We start from the raw sequence: 23,716 nt of genomic DNA on the forward strand, positions 1-23,716 counted from the left end.
GAATATGTGTGTGGATATTAGGAGACATGCTAGCAAGATCTTGCCAAAAAAAAAATTGGTTTACAATTTTTTGGCTGAAAAAACAATAGTTGGGAGCACTTCCTCTTTGTGCATCAATATAAGATGTTATAGATACTCTCTCCGCTCCATACTACTTGATGCTAATATCGATATATATCCAGATACATTTTAGTAGTAGATACATCTATTTTAGCATCAATTAATATGAATCGGAGGAGCACTTTTTAATAAGTAAATTAGATACAAACCAAAGTGAGTGAACCTACACATAAAAATAGATTAGATACAAACTAAAGTAGATGAATCAATTAACATCTTACATTTTTAAACGGAGGGAGTAGAATATTGTTCCCAATTGAAAAAGTGGATTGCAATTAATTAACTTAATTAACATTCTACAGCTACTGGGTGGGAACGAGCAAACGCTATAAACAAAACCAACGAAATTGATCATGTATCTCTTAACATCTTGTACACTTGGCAAGATCTGGAAATTTGATTTCCCCTATAAGCCGTAAATCCGCAAGACTTTGTAAGCCATGCTTATTCCTCTGCGTCACCAGACTACTACATATCACCCATAAAAAATCACTTTGTATTTTTCTCTTCACCCAATTCCTTCATTATTCGCTGTGATTCATCTAGCAGATCCTGCATCCCAGGCGCATTCAAGATGTCTGGATCGAGCTGAATAATGTGCACGAGGCTGTTCAAGCATCTCTCGTACTGCTGCCTGAGGTATTTAGACACCACATTTCGTGTATAAGGCTGCAACAGTAAATATAGCGTTTATTTAAAATGGCTATGTTAGTTGCTGTTGAGCACACATCCAATTGAGCGGAACGGCTGATGCCTCGAGTGCTTTTGTACAAATACAGAAAGGATGGGGAAGATCTGACACATACCTCGTTGTAAAGTGAAATACACTTGCGCAGAGCTTGTTCAGCATGTTCATAATCAGACTGAAATGAAGAGATCAGTCAGCTAAGATACCAGAGGGAAATTAGATGTGAATAACACAATACAGGGGTAAGTTGATCAAGTATGTCAAAAGCAATACTATCCATGTCTATTTGACAGTTTAAAGTCCTGAATTTGTAACATCCAACCATGATGCAAATGTTTGTCATACATATGCAGTAGAGAAATAACCTCACTGTTGTTAAGTTTAATGTCAATCAGTAAAACCAAAAGTCGAAATTGATGGGAAAAAAAAGTGGGATTTCCACATATAGTGTAATACCACCTCTCACGTGTGAATCAATGAGGCCTACACGTGAATAGAATCTCACGTGTGAATCAATGAGGCCTACACATGGACAAAAACAAGGCAAGAGCAATTTCTGTTAATTTGCGAAAGCCGAGACTTGAACCCAAGACCTCGGCCAGAACCAAAAGTCCAAACCGGTGGAAAGGTGGTGCCAATCCACATACAGTGTAAGTGTGTAACACCCCATCTCACATGTGACTCCATGAGGCCTAGACGTGAACAGAATCTCACATATGGCTCGTAAGGCAATAAGGCCTATCCGTGGACACAAAGAGGACAAGCACAATTTTATTAAATTGCAAAATGCGAGACTTGAACCCAAGACCTCTGTTCTAATGCCATGTTAAGTTTCATACACCAATCAGTATAACCAAAAGTCCGAACTGGCAGAAAGAAGGTGGGCAATCCACATAGGCCATAACAACTGGATTCATTACAATTAGTGCCTAATTTAAAAAGAAAAGTTAATCAATATATAAGACTCAATAGCATTTCCCTACTGAAAAAAACAGAGCAATGAGTCTCATCCCACCCCTTGCAAATAAATTCTAGATAATCATTTGTTTTGATCCATCAAGGATGAGTAATAAATGAAGACATTCATAATATTTGAGTCAACATGCATTACTAAAATAAATGCTACATGAAGCAAGTGTACATAAGTGGTCAAGTTGATAAAATGTAATTCATGATTTAGTAAACTCAAATATGCATCAGTGTTGCATCGGACCTTTTCAAAATTATTTTTAAGATGGATGCGCAATGTGGTATTTCGAACACCTATGAGATGTTTATCTGGCCATATGAATAGCCGACATGTGTGCGATACGCGTACAGCATCAATTTTGAAGTATCCATGCTTCAAATGTTCCAGAGGAAGCCTTAGCAAGAGTACCAACTTCTAGAGCAGAATTGTTGCATTAGAAGCAAACAAATAAATTGTGTAAGATATTATCAGATCACTGCCAGATGCGTAAATGAAGTATTGGAAAAATACCCCTGGCTCTTGCTTTCTCTTTCTTGTAGCTTCAAGAAGTCCGACAACTTCAAGTGCTTGCAACTGCAATAACAGTATTATCGATTAAAAAAAAGCATGGTATTCATGCATCTACCTGGTTAAGAAGATGAGCCCACAAGGTAAAGGCAAGCTGATGATAAAATGGAAATTTTATGGTAGTAACTTTGATCAACTTGAAAATTTAAAGCACAAATGGGTTAATTAAAATGCAATCCATGCAACCCTGAGAGTTGTGAATAGAACTAATTCTAAGTCAATGAAGTGAAAACTAAATAAACACAAAAGCAGGAGTAAATAGTGTAAGAATGGCAATAGGAAGGGTTCACAACCATGAACAGGATAGCAAATAATAAGGGGGCGAGTAATAAGTAGAAACATACAAGTACAGCTGTTGCCCCAATCTTCTCTCTTTCAATCCCAATTGTGCTTTTCAGTTTTTCCTGATTCTCCTTCAAAGGATTCAATATTCCTTCTGTTATCCTATCATGATGAAATAAGACTTCAGTAAGATTCAAGCATTCGATATGTTAAGTAGTATTACAGCATCATAGAAGGGGTAACTCAAGTATATAACAGCAATGAAGGCGAGCCCAAACAAACACGCGAAATTAGATACCACTGTTTTCCTATTTAAAAAATTTAGTTGAAATTTCACCAATGTAACTGTTCATATAATCACATTTTATGGGTAACTTATAAAATGTGACAACAGCAAGTTTAGTGGTGAAATCATAGATAACGATATAAGAAGAATACATTTCAAAGGATCATCTTCAAATATGAGAAAATCCTTCGAGAATTCACTACATTATGAGTCTATGACATAATGAAAAAAAATCACCTTTTGGCATGCTGACTGGGTTTATGGATAAAAAAAGTGTAAGAAAATGGAGCTAGAAGACAATACCTTATTGAATCACTGACAAGTTGTTTTGCCTTGACAAGGTGAGATCTAGACAGGTCATCGCTCACCTTGATGTCACTAATAATTTTAAGCAAAGTTAGCCTTGCCAAGTGTACCAATATACCTGCTACCTGTAGCAACGAGACCAACATACAATAGGTAAACAAACACTGACAAAATGCGACTGTTTCGAAAAAAAAAAGATCTTCAAAACACTATATGGGGGTATCAGTTCCAGGGTTCTAGCCCACGGTAGGGTTCTAGCCCACACGAGCCAAGTCATCATAGAAAGGCTATATTGGTCAAAGCAGGCATCCTATATACATATATATCTCACTCAATAAAGGGATCTTAAGATGCATATGATTTTAAGAGTTTCCTTGTAAGAAAGCTTGTGATATACTACCAAGGGTGATCACTTAAGATAACTGGTCACGATGCTTTTATTTGGTAGCACAATATGTCTTATTATAATTGAAAATCATCAAAAGCCAAATATAAGGTGATGGCAAACCTCAAAATGATTTTCAGAGAGAATCTTTCTTCTGACTGCGAGGCATCTAAACATCATAACCATTGAAACCTGTGAGTAAGAAAACTTTAAAAATGACCAAGGAACCTATTGAATAAGCTTTTTACCTTTCCAATAGTTCTTCCGATTCCTTCAACTCTCCGATGGTTTGAAGAGTAACACTTAAGGTTTCAGCTGCCATTATAGTATCCAACGAATCCCATCCCTATCAAACAGTTCCACAGATATATTTCAGTAGATTTCGTAGGGGTGGGCTTTGGTCACGAGTGTGTGTTACTGTCAGCTTTTCCTTTTCTTGCTCATTAATAAGCTTTTATTTTGTTTCATATATGTTCTATCAGAAATATTATGGGCTGCTAGTTGGACAAGAAACTCACGGAATGTGATGGCGACAATATTTCATAGAATTTGTACTATCTGAAATGTTAGTGAGTTGGTTCGTTATCATTTCTATGGTATATTGTGGTAGAATTTCTACTAGTCGAAATGTCAATGATCACCAAAATTTGCACATTAAGAATTCTATTCAACTAAATTTCCCTCTAGCTGACCGGTTGAACTTTTCTTCTAGCTTATGTTAATACCATCGAGTATACGAGCTGAAATGAGGCATCGCTGCACCCGTGCATTCAACATGTAATATGGTGACATGTGCTTCACTATAGTCATTTATTGAAGTAGTTTACTTGCTTGCTAAGTTCTATACAGTGGAACTTATGGAATGAGTGACACATTGTCCCTACAACTTGTACTCCACACAACCTTGAATTAACAAACGAGTAAACAAGAGTTGTGCTTAGGACAAAGATAATACAGAACTCAGCCCCGGTTTGATCAATTTCATATGACGGACACTGAAGAAAGAGCATAGGAATAAAGCTATAGGTCATACCTTCGAAAGCTCCAGATTATGTAATATCTTCCTTTGCAAATTTTCAGCTTCAACCAGTCGCTTTGACCTCACCAAGTCCTAGAGAAAAAAGGCATATTAAACATGACCAAAAAAAATGCATGCAAGGATAAAAGTAAAATCGCAAACTAGGATCACAGAATAGAACTGGACACTAAACTCATGTTTGGACATAAACCCAACAAAGCTGACCCCCTCCTTCCTGCGCCTCCTCTCCAAGGTGAAGACTACAGTGTGGTTTTGCTCGCCATGTTACATTGTTGTCGCATTGTATTTTTTATTTTTAATATGGAACTTTGTGCAACATGTCATGTGTTGGAATACCAAACGGCGACATATTTCTTTTATAAACATCCGCACAGTAGAAACTCATATGCATGAGTTTGGAAAGCCTACTGGTTTATTGAGAGCTGGGATATCTCTGACAGTAGGTGCTTACCAAAGAGAGAAACCTCATCCTGTGTATGCATTTGGGTGATTCGCCAAGTCCAGCTTCCTAAGTTAATACTCATTAAACCTTTTCATACACACAAAAAACACAGATTAAAATCTACTCTGAAATGGTAACATACCTCCAGTATCCTAATTGATTCTCGGATAAGAGCTTCTGCATCATTTCCTTTTCTTTGTTGACGTAATACCTACGAATAGGAAAAGAAAGGTTTAGCCTTTTCTGACTGATCACAATTTACAGAGCTGGAAAAAAACATTTCTGTATAACTAGTTGCAATTTGCAAATGATTCCATCTATTTAGGAAAAGGCGAACCAGCAAAATGAATGAAATCATCAAGAAAACACAATTTGGAGTGAGCTCAAGAAGGGTATTATATGAAAGAGGTTCATGCAAAGATGTAATACAGTTACATGCAGCAGAACATGCACAATAGTATGAGCTTCGTGGCGATATAAAATTTTGCTTCACAGAGATAGCCTTTGCTGTCAGAGAGCTTGAAAAGACATTTCACGGATAAATAATTGCAATTGATTCCACTTATTTAGGAGAAGGGAACCGCCAAAATGAGGGAAATGCTCAAGAAAACACAGTTTAGAATGAGCTCAAGGAGAGTATAAGTGCTCAATGCAAGGATGAAATGAAGCTCTATGCAACAAGCCTTGCATGAAATCTATAAATCATGAACTATGGTACATGCAGCATACAGGTAAAGCCATTGAGTTGATTCCATAGTTGATCAACATCATCAAAGCCAGGTTTTCTCCAGTACTAAGAAGGCATTATATTCTCATGTTTCTCAAGACAAGTTTTTATTTCACAAGTTCAACTAGCAAAATAATATTTGGAGAAGGAAAGACCTGGATGGGGGGAGTGCACACCAACAAAGGGAGAAAATGGTGAAATAACTGTTCCTGCTATTCTCTCATAGAGTAGAATGCTCTGAGTTAGGCTACACTGCTACTCCGTCCGTACCAAGGCATAAGGCGTAAAAATATTGGCTCGTTGATTAAGGGCGATCGGGAGAGGCAAAAGCTTCCAATTTTGCCCCTGCATGCACACACTTAATCCCTCCTTAACTCTCTCTCGTACATTGTGCAGTCTCCTCGTATCGCGCTCCCACGAGTCTCTCTTACCGATGGTGCTCTCTCTGCATGCATGTGCCCTCCTCTTGTTCATGCATGTGCTCTCCATCTAGGAAAGGCAGGCCGGGCGTGTTCTCATCTTGTTCCTGCATGTGCTCTCTTCATCCATGCCGGGAAGGACAAGTAGGCCTCCGCGTTCGCCCAGCACTAGGAGGACGCCAAGCTCGCCAAGGACTGTGGTAAAAGCCGCCGCACTCGCCACTGATGCCGACGCCCGCCACACCCTCCACCATTCTCCGCGCGCACGACATGAGTAGCCATGAGCGCCGCCGCAAAAGCCATGAACGCAGCCGCTAACGCCAGGGCCGCCGCCGCAGTCCGAACGAACTCTCCCTCGCGTTCCATCCTCCTCTGTGCGCCCTTCTCTTTACCCTTCGGTGCGAGGACGTTGCATGCCACATCCTGATCCAGCGAAACAACATGGCTGACGATCAAACCTTGATTGGGTACCATGGCTTCATCAAGAGAAAGAAAAGGGCGGACGGGGGAGAAAATATTTGAGATCGATCGCTGCGGCAGTCCATGGTCTCGCACCGCATCGAGGATTTGAGATCAATCGCTGTGGCAGAATTAACTTCCTGCCTGGAAGACGAAGCAAAACGCCGTCCCAATGCCGCGCTATTTTCTAGGACGAACGAAACGAGAGGGAGGGGTATTATTGGGAAGTTAGCGATACTTAGCCATCTGCGCCTTATGCTTTGGTGAAAAGTTGAAAAAAAATTACGCCTTAAGCCTCGGGACGGAGGGAGTAATTTCCATTGCATGGAGCGGAGTAGAATTTTCATTGTCTCTTGCCGCATGAAACATAATAATTGAGGTGCAGAAGCATTGGGACACAGTGGTGCCAAATGGAGACATCTGATAAAACTTTTCTGGGGCCGGACAGTTGTCGGTAATGGTGGAGGCAGCTGCAAGCTGTAGCAACTGGGACTATGTGGAACGAATAACTGTATGAGGTAATAGAGTTTCTGATTGGCTTATACCTGAAGTTCGATGGCTTGTAAGGCGTGTTTGGACTTTGAAATCTAATCGAACTTCTGTATATGGCTCATTAAAGTAATTCCAAACTGTATTGCACAACTTCTTGGTAGCGATGCAGGTGGACAGTCCAGTGGGCCTGACGGACAGTCCGCCAGGTTAGGTGTAAGGAACAACTTGATTAATTACGTGAAAGGTGATTAATAACAAACTGACGAGGCGGACAGTTTTTTTGATGCTGGCGGGCGTCCGCCTGCATCCCTACTTCTTGGTAATGGCCTATCGGCTGACATATCGGGCGACTCTCTTGTGACACATTTACTCAAATCAAACACTGTACTGCAAGATCACTGAAGACTATAATGAGTCGTGACTGCCTTTTGGATGTTGATTAATATCCTGGAGTTTACATAATACTAGTTTGAAACAGTGTCAGGATGTCAAAATATGCTTAGAGAACACACATTCCCCTCAAAGACAGCTCAGTGACTAGTTAAACTAGCTGTGTGTGTGCTGTATGTCTTGGAGCCTAGGAAATAAATACATAGGGTATTCGGTTGGTGTCCAAAACAAACCTTACCGAAAAATTTGGTCTTTGTTTAGATGGTTGTAAAACTTTTAGCAAGCCCATGTGAATTCTACTTCAGCTTTATTGCCAACGCTTGCCTCATGGTCAAGCAAATCCTTAGCCACACATTGGCGCCCAAATATTTGGTATGGTGAACTTGTACTCAAACTAGACATACGCATACCAGAGAACAGTCTCCATCACTTTATTGGCGTGTCGGCCTACTTTAGCTAGGTGTGTGCTCGTTGTATCTAGTTTTCACTTAAATAACAGTGAAATTTTATTCTTCTTAATGAAATACACTGCTCCTGTCCTTCGAGAGAGATGTCCGTGAAAAAATGAGATAATATAGAATAGTAACTTATACAGCAATAGTATAGTTGTACCTTGGCAAGAAGGTACATTGTATCTGCATAATCTGGGTGACCAAGCCCCATAACACGTCCTTCTATCTGCATGGCAAGTTAAAATTGATGGCTAGAACCACAAAACATAGATTACCTTACCCCGAAAAATCAGTCAAGTAGATCATTTCTGAACAAAAGCTAGAACATATAATTTCTAATTAGATCAGTAACTTATATGTATCACTAACAAAAATGTCTGATGATTAAAGAAAATAAATAAAGCTAAAGTAAGAAGAGTAGTACACAAGAGGGAAAAGGATACAACAATAGCCCTTGGATGAAATATTAACAGTATTCACATGGAACAATAGCTAAAGTTTTTATTCATACACAGGATCAACAGATGATTGGTCATCCTACAGTGAAGTAGAAAAAAAATCTTGTACATATCATCAATATAAATGCACATATTTCCCTATTTTCCAATGCTTTGTCGAAACAATATGTTTCTCTGGTGGCTTGTTGTTTGGTCTGCTTATGTGCCATGTGTCAAACACCAAACAATTATGTATGCATGGCCAGATAAAATAGGTGACACGTATGATTATACGGTTTACTCAAATGTTGTACTCCCTCCGATCCGAAAAAAGTGTCCGAAGGCACAGTATAATAACATTTTACAGTACACCCCTTCCAAATTAATCAAAACAAGATTAGCGACCAGCACTTTCACGAACAGAACAACGGCCGGGAACAGCCTCCTCGCCCGGTCCAGTCACATCCCGTCTTCCCCTCTCCGCAGGGCCAGAGTGCGGCGTCGAGGAGCAGACCCCCCTCGCGGACGCGGGCCACCGGAACCGAGAGCGGAGCGGGCAGCCGTAGGCGGCGGCCGGTGACCGGCGCGGGGATGCGGGCCGCGTGCGGCCGGGGTGGCGGCGGCCGGTGACAAGCGGGGAGCTGCGCCGGCCGGGGTGGCGGCGGCCGGCGGCCGGCGACCGGCGCGGGGAGCTGCGGCTGCGTGCGGGCCGGGGCGGCGACGGTGGCTTTGATGAGGAGGGAGGCGTCGGTGGGGATGGGCGGACGCGGCTTTGAGGAGGACGCGGCTTCGGGCGTGCGTTGCGTGCGCGAGATGGGAGATGGCGTGCGTTGCTTTGGTTCTGTTTAGGAGTGCGGGATAAGGAAAAATAAAACTCTTGGGCTTGTTTGCAAAATCGCCTTTCAGATACTTTTTTCGGATCGGAGGGAGTAATATTGATTATAATGGGTGACATAGGTGACACAAGACACATATGAGATTCAGATAACGAATGTCAAACATGCAAAGAAAAAGGAGGCCAGAGAATTAACATTCATTACCTTTAAAGCACGCTGCAAAAAGGAACAACAGACAAAAGAAAATAATATAAGCAAGTTTAAACTAAAAGAACATGCATAAACAATAGAAAAATTATGCAATAACTATATTGAGAATTATAATAGGCCTAAACATGTTTTTTTATTTCACGGTTCAATTGGAAGATATTATTTCACAAGCACTTTCTTAAGTCTTGATGTTGCACATGGCTAGAAGGAGCACAACTCAAACAAGTAGAGAAACTTAAATTACTGAACAGTAAGAGCAAGATAGAAGATGGCAGTATGGCACCATGCTAATGCTTTCATCCGACACAAATGAGTATCCACATGAAAGCTTTTGCAGTGTCAAGGATGCTATGTCTCTTTAAAAAACTCCTTTATCATTTATAACGATATTATGTTTCTTTGAGAAATATTTTGATTTCCTACTTCAATTTTCCTGGCTCTAGGAAAGTTAGGATGAGATGCTGCACGTCATTCAGCTTTGGAAAGATTACTGAAAATTGGCTCCATCATTGCTCCCAGCAGGATGCAAGAACTACATATAAAGGTAAGCCACAAAACATGGCACAGCTCTGATACATTCATTCCTCACAAATTACTAACTGCGAGTTGTTGCATTGTCTTCCTAGAACAAAATTACAACTTCCCTTAGTCACCAAATTACAACTTTGAGTATGATTTGTACTTATAATATGTCCATAAAATTAGTAATAGCAGTATTCTAAAGAGCATGGAAAATACTAGGAGGGGCAGAGGACGACCAAAGTTGACATGGGCGGAGGCGGTAAAAAGAGACTTGAGGGATTGGAATGTACCTACAGATTTAGCTCCTGATAGGACTGCATTGAAATCAGCGATCCATGTGCCGGAATCTTAGTTTACTCGTAGCTTTTTTCCTTTTTTTTTCTATCTCCTTGTTTTGGTTTCCTTATGTTTCTGTTGGGTTTCATATCTAACCTACCTCAACTTGCTTGGGAAAACGGCTTTTATGTTGTTGTATTAGTGGTCAAAGTTGTGCATTAAAGACAGTGCAAAACAAAGTGTGCTTTTACATTTTGGGCCGGGGGGGAGTATAACATGACATTTCATTTAAAAGCTTGTCAAACTTTATGGCATAACACTTGCAATAAGCATAATAGCTGAACTTCAAAAGATCCATGAGTTAACAGCAGGTACCTCATAACATGACTGAGCTTGATCAAACCTGCGCTGAATATGATAATACTGCCCAAGATTACGCAAAGCTGTTCCGACCCTACAAGAGGCATGTAAAGTATCTTATTTGCAATAGAAAAAATTAAGGCAGTTCTCCAACACAGGGAATTTAGACATCATATGCATCAACTAGTGCTATCAATCAGGCACGCACAGAGGGAAGTGCACGCCGTTCTTCCGCTCAACAACAATAGTACATAACGACCAGGCAGGGATGCATAACAGGTATCAGTCCGTTCCAAATTATGTTCTAGCCTTTTCTGAATCGTATGTGTCTAGACGCATTTCATTGTGTTTGTTCACTCATCTCAATCTGTATGTAGTCCACATTGACATATCCAAAATATCTTACAATTCGGAATGGAGGGAGTAGCTTTTTGCTGTTGAGATAGAACACACTATAGTTTAAAACACAAAGTACCGTATATCATCAGGTCCAAATGATTGCTCCAGGATTTCAACTGCTTCCATATATAATGGCTCCGCTTTCTCATACTCTTTTCTTAACCTATAAAACTCCGCCTGCAAAACTAAGGATAATATTAGGAACAGGGAACAAAAAGGAATGTTGTTTCGCGCAAGACTAGTACCCCTTCCATTCCATAATTCTTGTCATGGTTTTAGTTCAAATTACCACGACAAGAATTATGGAACGGAGGAAGTATTAACTATTAAGGGGCGGTTTACAGAAGCCTACCACTAACAGGACCTGGTCTGCCTATTTAAATTTGTAGAAAAAAAAACCATTTGAGTGCCAGTGTGTCAAATGCAACCCGTACAACTTAACGTACTGGGATAATACAGTGGTATATGAGGATTTGGTACGCGATACAAACAACTAGGGTCTTTTTAAGTTGTTTGGTTGAGGACTTAAGTGGTTACGGGTTTAATGGGCATCACGTGATAGCAGGCCAGATTAGACTTTACGCGCAGATTTTTAACGTATGGAATCTAAAATACAGTGCACAGAATCTACTTTTGATACTCCCAAGCATTTTAAAATGTAAAGCATAAAAACTAAAAAAACAAGAGTTCTTACTTGACTTATCAGAACATTTGATTTAATTGGTAGCATTAAGTTGTCAGCACCACATGCAGTTTAACTGTTACAAAATAGACATAGATATGCATATAATGGACTTAATGGTATGATACTAAATGCAGGTAAGTTTACCAGGTAAGTGAACAAGGATATGTAGGGGTCTGTTTAGTTCAATGTATAACCTTGTGAAACTTCACAACTTATTGGCAAACTTGCATAGGTTAGACCAACAAAATCTGCAATCACTTTAGCATTGGTTTAAGAGAATCTGCCACACTTTTTGAGTCTGCGACGTGCATGACCGGAAAAGGGAACAATGCCTAATATGCGACTACAAACGGAACCCATACCTAACACGGTCAAACAGAATGTTTACTCCAATCTTCAGTTCTTAGTCAATAGTAACACTTACCAAGTTGTTCAGAGCTGATGCAACATGTGGATCTCTCAGTCCAAATCCTTCTTTAGCTTCTTGCAGAGCTGTCTTGAACAACTTCTCAGCTTCAGCTAATTTTCCCTAGGAAATGAATTTAATTGGATATAATAGGATAATGACAACTGCAATTCAAAGGACGAACAAAGAGTAGAGGACTGTAGGAGTAACTAAGAGACACCCTCCTTTCCTCCTCTAATACAGTCATGCTCCAAGCAGCATTAAGGTGTTCCTAAAAAAATTAATGCACATGGCATATTTCAGAAGCTGATCCTAAGTAATCGTTGTTGTTCATTGGATTGTTCCGGAATGACTTCGTTAGGATTGAAGAATGGCTAGTTCTTCCGGAATAGACTCGATTCTCCCGTCGAGAGTTTTGCAAACACTCATACTTAATGCAAATGTTCAATAGTTGCATGATATCCAAACTGAAGCAAGTCTTGGATCATGTACTTATGGGAAGTTCATAAACAGCTTTCGAGCAATAGCAATCCGAAACATCATGACAAATTACCAGCTAGTTTCAGTATATCAACATCAAAACAACACATATCTTATGATAGGTTAAATTCCAGTTCCACATGGTCTAATGAGGAAACTGAAGGACTGACCCTCATAGTAAGAGTTGTAACAGGTAACCCAAAACCTGTGGACCAAACAGGTTATATGAAAATTGTCAGCATCAGGGGACTAAGAACTATAGTTGTTCTCTCTAGGCTATCGATGTATCCAGATGATTGTGGTCTAGTTTTGCATCATTTTTGGGAAAACATGTAGAAAAGAGAATTATGTTCGAACGAAGAGGGAAACTATAATGAAGTACTAACTTTTTCTCAGAAAGATAGTGCGAAAACGTGGTTCAGATGAAGCTAAGGATAATGAGGTACTTGCTTTCAGGAAATAATCTCGGGCATTATCGGTGCACATTCTCCATTTGATCGTGTGTTCATTTGAGATCACTGAACCATCTTCAATACGGCGTAGACCAGTAGCATTTGCATCAGCTTGCTCACTTGAATCTGCTGGAGCGACCGAATCATCCTGAGCCAATAGAGCGTTGCTGCTCAGGCCAAGAAAAACAGCTGAAACAAAGAATAAAGTTAGGGTTGTCATGGTATCAAATATGAAATTTATTTCCTTAAATTAACAGAAAGTAAAAAGAACAAGAGCCTGGTTGGGATTAGACAATTAGTAGAAGTGAATTTCAACCACAGAAAGACTAAGAATCCTTTACACGCTAGTGTGGTATCAATTAGATTGTTCCTCAATCTAGTAACTAGCTAATCTGTGTTAGCAATAAGCCATGGTGTCCGTGGCGTGCATGGTGGACCGGCGTGAGCGCGCCAAGGTCGAGTCCATGCACGGCATGGTGTGCATGGCAGTGTGACTGTAGCGCGTGCGTGCGTTTAGTTTGTTTCTGTTAGGAGTTAGCGAGTGCAGCGGAGCGGAGGACTTGGTCTAGCAGCGGGCCGGCCGTGGCGATCGCGTCGGAGCGCGTCGTGCGCGAGCTGGGGGTGCTGATCATGGGTGCGTGTGTGCGCGGCCGCAGCGACGTGGGTGCGAACTGGGGCTATAAAACTCCCTCTGTAATCTCCATTGCAAAAGACCACGAGGTGGAGCTCGGGTTGAGTCACAGAAAAGGTGTTTGTGCGCTATTCTTTTCGTCTACCTCCGTCCGTTACCTGTGAGAGAGCGAGCTAGCCAGTGCTAGCGGCCAACAATCTGCTCTCAACTTTTGTTTTCCACCTCACCCAAATGCTGAGTTGGCATATGGCATACCCTTAGTAGCAAGTGACATGTACTCCCTCCGTTCGGATATAATCGACACGGAGTCAAGCCTAACTAGCTAGTATAGCATGTACGTATATCTGGCGTCAATTAAACAAAAACAGAGGTAGTACTATTTTAGATGCTCTTAGCCCTACATCTACCTTGTAGTACCAAAATATTCTACAATATTAAGCAACAGCCAAGCTGCATGCAATGCATGAAAAGGGGAGTGGCACATATGCAGAGATGGTACCTGCTTGCCCAATCAGTATAGCGCCGTACTTTGAACCCTTATTACTGAAGCTGCCATCAGTAGAACCTGAGGGAGAAAATCAAGCATTTCGTTAAGATAATCAGGACCAGCAGTAGCGACACTCTTAGTTGCAAACTTACAATAGAAACAATAGCAGCAGGACAGATTTGGAATTAGAACTCAATTCATGATAATAGATTTGCCATCAAATAGCATGGATGAATTACTGCTGCATATTCCGTTACTGCAGTGCGAGACCCAATCTACACGCGGGTTGTAATGTAGCACCGCACATTCGACCCCCACCCCCTAATCTACTGTTAGGTCGCGGTGATCCTCGCCTCTCATCGAAACAATGGAAGGCAACATCATCGCAATCTCTCGCTACATCCACTTAATAATAATAATTAAACACAGAGCGCTTCGCGCAATCCAGCAGGCGAAGCCCGCGCCTCGCTGCTGAACCGAACTCTCGAAGCCACCGCAGGCGTGGGGAATTGGGGATCATGCGAGGGGGGCGGGAAATACAGGCATGGGGAAGCGCTCACCTGAGTCTGACGTGGAGGCGGCCGCGGCTGGGAGCAGGCTGAAGCTCCTGGAAGACGGCGCGGCGGCGGGGCGACCTGCCGGGGCGAGGCGGGCGCTGCGCAGGAGCGAGAGCAGCCGCCGCCGCGAGGACATGGACATGTTCCGTTCCTGGCTTGGACTAAAAGTCAGTCTGGGGGTTAAGTTCGTAGTTTCAGGTTTTATCTTGCGAAGAATAAAATTCCTCACACTACTGCTGTGTTGAGTTTTTCCCCTTTGCTTGCTCCACTTGAGAATTCCATTTCAAAGCAGTGTTGGCAATCATTCGGTTCAGAATTGTGCAACTAGAGTTTGTAGAGAGATTCACCCATTTCTTACGACCGCTCAAGAACCATGAATATTTATATTCTGTTTTTTTTCGTTCTGTTGCTACTATAATGAAAGTCATGTTTTAGGAAAATACTATAGTAACATCATACAAGAATGCCACTAAATCTCTTCTTTGTGCCGAAATCAAATCTTTGAACATATATGTATATCCGCTTGCATCTTACAAAATGTGTGTAAACTGTGCCGTGTAGCAGAAATCCAATGAATACATAACAAAACTGTTGCTCCCCTGAGCTTCTTCAGAGCAAGCCATACGGGGCTACTCGAGCAAATCATTCATTTCCCGTGATCATCTCACCATATATTTTGGGAAACACTGCATGTCTATAAGCAAACAGAATACAACGCAATACACACTCACAGGATCCTAACAGAACATACTTGGGAAGCGCACAACACAAACTTCGCCTGTCGCTCGCCTCCGCCATAGCCGAAGCACCCACCAGAGAAAGAACCCATCTCATCATATGTTTGAAGAAGAAACATTCACAGGGCCTCGCTTCCTTGCGGGCACATTGCAGAACCTCAAAAACTGATCCGCGCGTAGTACTAATGTATGTATCAGATCAGGCATACATGTTCTTGGAACTGCGACAGCGGCGCTCACATATCGGCGACAGACCAGAGATAGGCCTCTTGCTCCATTGCTTGTTTGTCGTTCTTCAGCTTATACATATCCTTCTCGTATCCTGGAAACACGTGGGAATGAATTAAGTGACAGATTGAATGACACAATGCAGGATAAACTCTGAAACCTGGACCAACTAGTGATTGCCAGAAAATTGCACAAGTTCAAATGTTCAATATACACACCACATGATGAATTATGTGAATTCATACGGAGTACCAGACAAGTTATTATAGTGAAAATGGGGATTATGATCAACAAAGAAAAAGTACGCAAACATGTCTGACTTTCCATCCCTTTCCCTACCTTCTTTGACACACAACATATACAAAAAAATCGGTTTAATAACTTATCTTCCATGGGAAAACAATGACATGTTCTGTTCAGGTCAACAAAATCCAGCTTACGCAAGTCAGGTGCATGGCTATGACAAACACAATATGAAAACAACTAAATGAACGAACTGCAACAAATGTCTCCACAACATTTTTTTTAAGACTTTGCCAAACCCCTAATGTGTGTTTTTTCTATTGTCTCAACATGACAGTGTGACTAAACAGTTTACAGTTGTTGAGGGGTTAAGTCATGTATTTTTCCTTGTCATCTACCAGTAACAATGCAGCAAAACAAGCACTCTTCTTACAAGAAACATAAATCCTCAAGCACAAAATGTGAAGTGAAACCCAAACAATCCTTCTAGTAAACTTAAAGGTACCAGCCTCTGCCCATACTAGAAGCCCCACAGGAAGGTGTTTAATGCTCATACGAAAAGTTTAAACCAAGCTGGTATTTTTCCACGGGCCACGGCCAAGAGGCATGTGGTTCAATTACACAAGGAAAAAAAACTGAATGAATTTGGAAGGCACATACCATTGCTGCGATCCACTCCATCCCAATGACGACCAGGTTTTATTCCATAACGGTTCAGAGGAGGATCTACGCCACGTTTCAGCCAGCTGTGAGTAGGTACATTTTGAGGAACTATAAAGCCAGATTCTTTCATCTTTTCATCATCTCCCAAGTCATCAAGAAGAAAGTCCTCTTTGCGCTGCAATGCATTAACACACATATCATTCCTTAACCAAAAGAAATAGCTTCAATAGTTTCAAGTAAACACTCCAAATAAAAAGCTGCAGTTACCTTAACAAGATGAGCCATAGGATCACCCCACCGGAGTCTGTTTTTTAGCATACTGTCAAGCTCAGGATCATCCCTACAAGCAAACAGGCTCAACTTTGAATTACTTGAAAGACAAGTGAAAACTTCACGTTTAATTGGACAAAATTAGCAGTCAATAAGAACACCAAAGATGAAGATTGCACTGATCAAAGCAAGCACAGCATTGGCTATTACACAAATTCTCCAATCCAGTCAACAAAGATTATGTGCCAAGTACCCATTTCGTGCAAGTTCAATAAGAAAACGTACCTTGTTCGCGCAAATGGTTTGCTCTTCTCATCTTCAAGATCCTGAACTCTAGCCTCTGCTGCTCGCTTCTGCACCAACCCTTTACCCCATTCTATATGCTTTTCCTGCCAACAGGAAGAACATCAGCTACTAAATAACAGCTATAAATAGCGACATCAAAGATTGAGATCCTATGTTGAACTGAGTCCAGGTAAGTGAGGAAAAGGGGGAAATGTATTTTGGATAATTATTTCATCAGTTGCTGCACTTTGTTCCATACTACGTGAAATCACAAATAACTGAGTCAGTTTCACCAGCACTAATCTGATTTCTCTCATCTCCAGCAAATGTCGTATTTGGATTTCTATGGAACAATTGCTCACACCGTGAATAGAAAGATCACAGGGAACATGGGAACTTGATCTACAAAGAAACCAGCTCTTGGTTATGCATATGAGAGGATGAGTCGAAATTAATAAGCTTTGTGCCTTTTACTATAATATTTCTTGTTAGTACTGGGGTATCTGTTCAAATCCTATAGCTTTTATGTTTGCTGGTCAAGTGTTATCCTATGATATTTAGCGCCTTGTTTGTTTATATACAAAGGATGGGTGTTCCAGGCACTCTGTACATTGTGTGTCCTCTATTCTGACAGTCCCAGGGTCACTTTTAAGTTAGTAAATGTTCATCCTTACTAGAAATTATACATCAGACACTACTAAAATTAGGAGAAACAGAAGTTCTTTGCATATACTTTTTCTACTCCGTCCATAAAAGGGTGTCGAAGGTTTGTCCAAAATTTAGATGTATCTATACACTAAAAAGTAAAATTTAAACGAACTTTCGACATCTTTTTATAGACAGAGGTAGTGCAATTTTGCCATACTAATCTCCCAAAGTGACAGTCAGGATTTTGGGCTGCTAGAAATAACATTCGAATTATCATGCGCTGAAGTAAAATTAAACCAGATAAAATGGATGATGATTGCCAAAAAACCAGAAAAATTATCATATATATACCTTTGGCTTCTCATCTCCCTTTGCCTTCTGTATGTCTTCTTGATTTATCCGTTTTCCTGTGAAACATCACAAAAGCAATGTTAGCACAGAAACTTGGAATGTCTACATAGGTAACTGCCACCAAAAAAACAAAACATGATATGCATAGAAATAGAAATAGTGATACCTTCCTTATCTCGGAATACTGCCTTTGCGCCTTTACCAGTGAAGGAAGGATCCTGAGCTGCGAACCTGAAAAACAAGTAACATTACACTCTTAGCAAAAGGAGAAAGCATATACATATTCCAAGACGTGAAGCATGAAGTATCACTCACTTAAGCTTCTCATCCTCCTTAATCTTTCTGATGTCCTCTTTAACTTCCTCTGCTGACATCAACCCAGCTCTCCTTGCCTCTTTTGGAGCTCCTTCCTTTCTACCCTTCCTTGGAGGAGAAAGGTCTCTCCCCTTACGAGGTGGAGACAGATCATCTGATGCAAATTTCTGACCCTTCCTTGGTGGCGAAATGTCCCCATCCACCAGGTCCTGTCCCATTTTTCGTCTTCTCGGGGGTGACAGATCGCCCGGCTGCGTCGAATCCTGGCGCTTCCGTCTCCGTGGTGGAGAGATGTCCTCGGGCTCCTTCGTATCCTGCCGTATCTGGCGGCGGGGTGGAGAGAGGACTTTGCGGTCCTCTGAATCATGCCGTGTCCGTCGTCGAGGTGGAGACAAGTCTTTGGGCTCCTCAGAGTCATGCCTTGTCCTTCGCCGAGGCGGGGAGAGGTCTTGAGGCTCCTCCGAATCATGCCTCGTGCGCCTCCGTGGCGGTGAGAGATCCTGGGGTGGTTCCTCAGAGTCATGGCGAGCACGTCTCCTTGGAGGAGACTGATCCCCTTGCCGCCTGACCTTCCGTGGGGGCGACAAATCGCCTCCCTCTGCCTCTGGCGAGGGCGTGTCACGCCGCCTCTGCCTCTGCCTTGGCGGCGAAATGTCAGCCCCCGCAGCACTTCCATGCTTCGGCGAGGGTGTGTCGCGCCGCTGCCTTCGGCGTGGGGGCGAGAGGTCCTTCCTCCCGGCGCCAGCGCCGGCGCCCCTCTCTGGTGAGGGAGTGTCGTTCCTGCGGCGGCGGGGCGAGTCAGCATCCACAGTGACCCAGCCACTGCCATCGTTGGCGATGGAATTGTAGGGCCGCTTGGCGCGGATTTCCTCCATGCGGCGCATCCGCTTGACCTCAATGTCTTCATCCACCTGAGGCTTCTCGTCGCCTGCAACACACACGCGCCCAATCCCAATCAAAACTCGCCGCAAATCCGATGGAAACCTGGCATTTCAGGCTATGTAAGTAGGGCTAGGGTTTGGGGGATTCATACCTGACGACGCGGGCTCGTCCTCGATCTGCACGGGCTTCTGCCAGACGGGGTCCTCGTCGACGATGAGCACCCCGGCCCCGGCGGGGGCGCTGGGCTTGGGCTTCTTCTTCTTCTTGGCCTTCTTCTGGTCGGCGGCGGCGGGGCCCGACTGGTACCGCTTGAGGTAGTCCTTCATGGACACCGCGGCCCCGGATGTAGAGGCGGACGGCGGCGGCTGCTTCGTCGCCATGGATGGACCGGGGGCGGCTCGACGGAAGGAGCGGGCGAGGCTCCCGGCGGCACGGGGGCGGCGCCGGCGGTTTCCGGCAAAGGTTTGTTGTCTGCGGGCGCGGTGGGGTCGGTCGCGGCAGGCCGAAACTCGGAGGACCGATCTAGAGTAGGGTTGAAAACGGAACGGAAACGGATGGAAATATGTCTTATCGTTTTTGTTTCCGCCTATCTTGACGGAATTGAAAACGAAATCGGAAACCCCGAAAACGAATATGGAAACGAAAATCACCGGAGATGAATATGGAGCGGATACGGGACGGATACGTTACGAAAATGAATATTTGTCACAATAAAATGGCGGCATATTACCTTGGTCTGTATACCGAAAAGACACGTATAACGAAGTAGACAATAATACAAGGAATCTCACTCAACTTCAACAAGCCGCAATTCAACATAAAGTACTAACTCCATCACTAAAAGGGTGTCTCATATTTGTCCAAATTTGGATGTATCTAGACCCAATTTAGTATCTAGATACATCCAAAATTTGACAAAGTTAAGACATCCTTTTAGTGACGGAGGGAGTAACAGACACAGTTTAACACTTAGACAAGCACAAGTTCACATAAATATTTTTGCGTCGACACTAAGACTGTTTGTGGGCAGTCGCTTGGCCGCCTGATCGCTGGTCTTGTAGGAAGAAGCTGCGATCGCTTGGGAGTTGGGACTAGGTCTTGTGGAATCGTCCCAAACAGAGATGGGTCATCGGGACTGTAGGCGGCTGTCTATAATTAGTAGGTGGCCTGCAGGCCTAGTTTCATGTGTAAATGTAGGCCTACGAAGAACATAAGTCTCTCTAGGTTACATTTGCGGAAACTTTTCATATTTGTTTATCCGGAATTTCCTTTGCCATTTTCGTTTCCGTCGGAAACAACTCCCTCGTTTTCATTTCCGTTTCCTTTTATGATTCTTCTGTTTCCTTTCGTTTTCCGCAAAATACCATTTCCTTTTTCCTTTTTTGCTCTCCATTTCCTTTTTCTTCGAAAACGGACGGAAAGTTTCTCTTTCATTTTCAACCCTAATCTAGAGGCTGCGATCTGCCGCCGCCTGCGCGGGAGCTCCTATGCACCGCCTATAGCGGTGCCGCACACCTGCTTGCTAAGATGGGCTCGGCCCAAGTTCGCGTTTCTTCTCCTTTGCTCTACTGTTTCTGCGTTTTTCTCTCCCAGTCAAGTGTATCCAGTCATATTAGTACCATTGGATTATCCCACTTAATCTATCTATATCTATACCTATACCTACTATATATATATACTAATAAAGGAAGGAAGGTTTCTCCCCATAATTTTCGTCCGTTTTTGTATTGCCCCTCTTTTTGCTCGAAATTACATAGCATGCCACCGCCAAAGTGTACGAAACGGTCTGCTCGTGGTTCGTCCGCCGCTCTTCATGGGCCTGCTTCCTGGGCCTGGCTAAATTTATTGCTGACTGGGCGTGCTTCCTACTCAGTTTGTCTGGCCGATAGCTTATGGAACTGCCTCGACACCATCCGTGCGTGGGCGTCAGGGACCTCAACGCCCCAGCGGCGTCGTGCCAATGAGAGCGCTTCCAGTGCGAGCCCACCCTGACGGCGTGCTCGCTCTTCCATCTACCGCCCGTGTGGCGTGTGGAGGCGGTTCCTCCTGCCGGTGCGCACGCTCGCCGGCGCCATCCTGATTCCATCTTTTGGCAGCCGGCGGCGAGTGCTCCACTCCTTTGTCTCGCTCCCAGCGCCGGCCCGGGAGAATCTGAGATGGTTTGTATGATTTGGAGCAGCGCCGGCATGAGGTGAAGATCTGCGCCGCCCGGAAAATAAAAAAGGCTGCCGGCCGGGTTGATGTGCACTGAGCAACCCGTTCAGAGAAGGAGACCGAGAGCTTCGAGATCCACTCTCGCGGAGGAGTCCAGGTCGCCCAACATTGAGTCGGCGGAGACTGAGGGCTCGAGCTCTAAGGTCGCAGTCCATGGATATTCCCTCCTGTTCTTGACTGGGGAAGGAGAGAGGGGTGGAGTAGAGGGGAGAGTAAGGGGCGCACCTAGGAGAGGTCCAGGTCGCCGGACATGAACAGGGAGGAGATTGAGGAAAGAGGAGGCGCTGGAAAGAGATTGAGCGGCCGGGTGCTGCTTGCCGTAGTCGAATTAGTCGATGCAGTTGTTGCTCTGTTGAAAAAAAAATCTTGGCATATCTTGCTGATCCTATGTCTTTTAACTGAGCTGTCAGCTCGATGGACACTGAGATTAATTTATGGGTTCCATGTGCGGTCCTAAACTACACAAAATACTGGTGTCATTTTTTTCTGCAATTTTAGGCTTTTACTATTTCTTTGTTCGCTTCTGACCTTCTGTGTCTTTGGTCTGAAAGCTTATCCTTTATTCACGGATACCATGTGCGATTCTCAAGCAAGCTTGATTTTCTACCATGTGTCAGCTACATCTTTGCAACAATTGTGGAAACCAAAGCGTGGTTGAGCTCACGAACTAGGATCGAGTGATACCAACAACTGATCGCTTATGGTGTACCCAATGCATAGTTGAGATGCGAAGAGCAAGTTTAATAGTATAGCCAGCTGCTGGCTATAAGCCATGTGTCATGTCATTTGTAGCTAACATGTAAGCCAACATGTATAATAGTGAGCTATAATCATGTACTACTTTATCAATGGATGGCCCACATTTCACTCTCACAAAATGTCTAGGAGCACGTGCTAGAGCTGGCTTTTGCATGAGAGCCCACTCCTCTTCTCTCTCCTACTCTCTCTCCTCCAACTAAGCAAGAATATATTATTTTAACCCTTATAGCCAGCTGACTAGGATTTACTATACTTGCTCGAATAGATGCTTTTCTTTGCTATGTGCTTTGCTTCACTATGCGAAATAGTTAAAAAAGAGACACCAAGATATTTGGTTGATTTTATTACTTATTATTTAACAAATTAATATGGACTACATGGGTACTTTTGGTAGTTACGGAAAATTGTATAATTCAGTGAGTGAGAATTTCCACTTACATTGAAAAGTCAATGCAAACCGAAGAGATAATCTTTTTTAGAGAGCTCAAATAAATATACATAGAGTTAAATTTCATGTTTCCGTTAGACGTGTCTAAGGAGAGAACTCTTTCGTGCCGTTTTAAACCCGTCGCAACGCACGGGCATTTTTGCTAGTTATATCTAACGGGTGAATTGATCTAATTTGATGCTATGGGTGTACCGGCAGAGGAAAAATTCTGTGTCCCACCACCTTGCCAATCCACCCACGGAGTGGAAAAGGAAACAAAACTGCCTCTCTATGGATTGCATCTACGATCAGGGATCACTACCGCCGCTGAGAACTCCTCTGCTCCTCCCTCCACCTATGTGATTCCTCTCGGCCTCCCCCACCTATCCCTCCTTAGCCCCTCTTCCACACTGCCGGTGAAGAGCGCAGATTAGCATGCGATCTGAGGTGGTGACCACCGTTGAGTGATCGTGCCGACCAGTGGGCGACGACTAGCACCGAGCGGGCACCGAGCAGCGTGCAACATCATCAGATGAGGCCGCCCTCTTCCAAGGACCCAACCCCCCGGATCCTGATTCCCAACCTCCTCGATGCTGACGGCTGCCTAAGCCAGCGCCACCGCCTTCATCCTCCTCCGAGGCATCGCCCCGCGACGATCCTGCCACCATGAGGTGCACGAGGATGAATGTGCATGCACGTGTATATGGGTTTCTATCGTGTCCTAGGGTGTGTTCAGTTCAAGAACTAGAGGGGGATGGAATGGAAACATTCCATTCCAACATCATGGAACAGTTTGTGCATGTGTTCGGAACGGAATGGTTCCGTTTTCTATTTGGTCGGGACCAAAATGGTGGAATGGAATGGAATTTTTTTTGGTTTAGCTCACCTCTTTCATAGTCATGGTGAACATGCCTCCCACGAATCATATCTAA

The 23,716-nt window shown here is 43.2% G+C and overlaps 2 protein-coding genes across 2 annotated transcripts; both read right to left on the reverse strand.

Moving 5' to 3' along the window:
- Positions 1-262: 262 nt before the first annotated feature.
- On the reverse strand, positions 263-14,904 carry LOC124705027. Its single transcript, XM_047237034.1, has 18 exons — positions 14,766-14,904; positions 14,218-14,283; positions 13,086-13,276; positions 12,174-12,278; positions 11,141-11,241; positions 10,681-10,759; positions 8,185-8,250; positions 5,228-5,296; positions 5,095-5,151; positions 4,638-4,715; positions 3,853-3,950; positions 3,728-3,773; positions 3,217-3,344; positions 2,690-2,789; positions 2,289-2,351; positions 2,022-2,192; positions 927-983; positions 263-789 (listed from the first exon to the last, which is right to left on the reverse strand). The coding sequence occupies exons 1-18, from the start codon at positions 14,902-14,904 to the stop codon at positions 610-612; spliced, it is 1,794 nt and encodes a 597-aa protein (XP_047092990.1). The 3' UTR covers positions 263-609.
- A 349-nt stretch (positions 14,905-15,253) lies between these two features.
- On the reverse strand, positions 15,254-19,773 carry LOC124685028 (BUD13 homolog). The gene is made up of 8 exons (XM_047219302.1): positions 19,536-19,773; positions 18,503-19,430; positions 18,354-18,418; positions 18,188-18,243; positions 17,189-17,292; positions 16,901-16,973; positions 16,631-16,808; positions 15,254-15,821 (listed from the first exon to the last, which is right to left on the reverse strand). Exons 1-8 carry the CDS (start codon positions 19,762-19,764, stop codon positions 15,736-15,738), a joined length of 1,719 nt encoding a protein of 572 aa, XP_047075258.1. The 5' UTR covers positions 19,765-19,773; the 3' UTR covers positions 15,254-15,735.
- Between the last annotated feature and the right edge of the window lie 3,943 nt (positions 19,774-23,716).

The sequence above is a fragment of the Lolium rigidum genome, chromosome 1, assembly GCF_022539505.1.
Source record: "Lolium rigidum isolate FL_2022 chromosome 1, APGP_CSIRO_Lrig_0.1, whole genome shotgun sequence".
Classification (NCBI taxonomy): Eukaryota; Viridiplantae; Streptophyta; class Magnoliopsida; order Poales; family Poaceae; genus Lolium; species Lolium rigidum.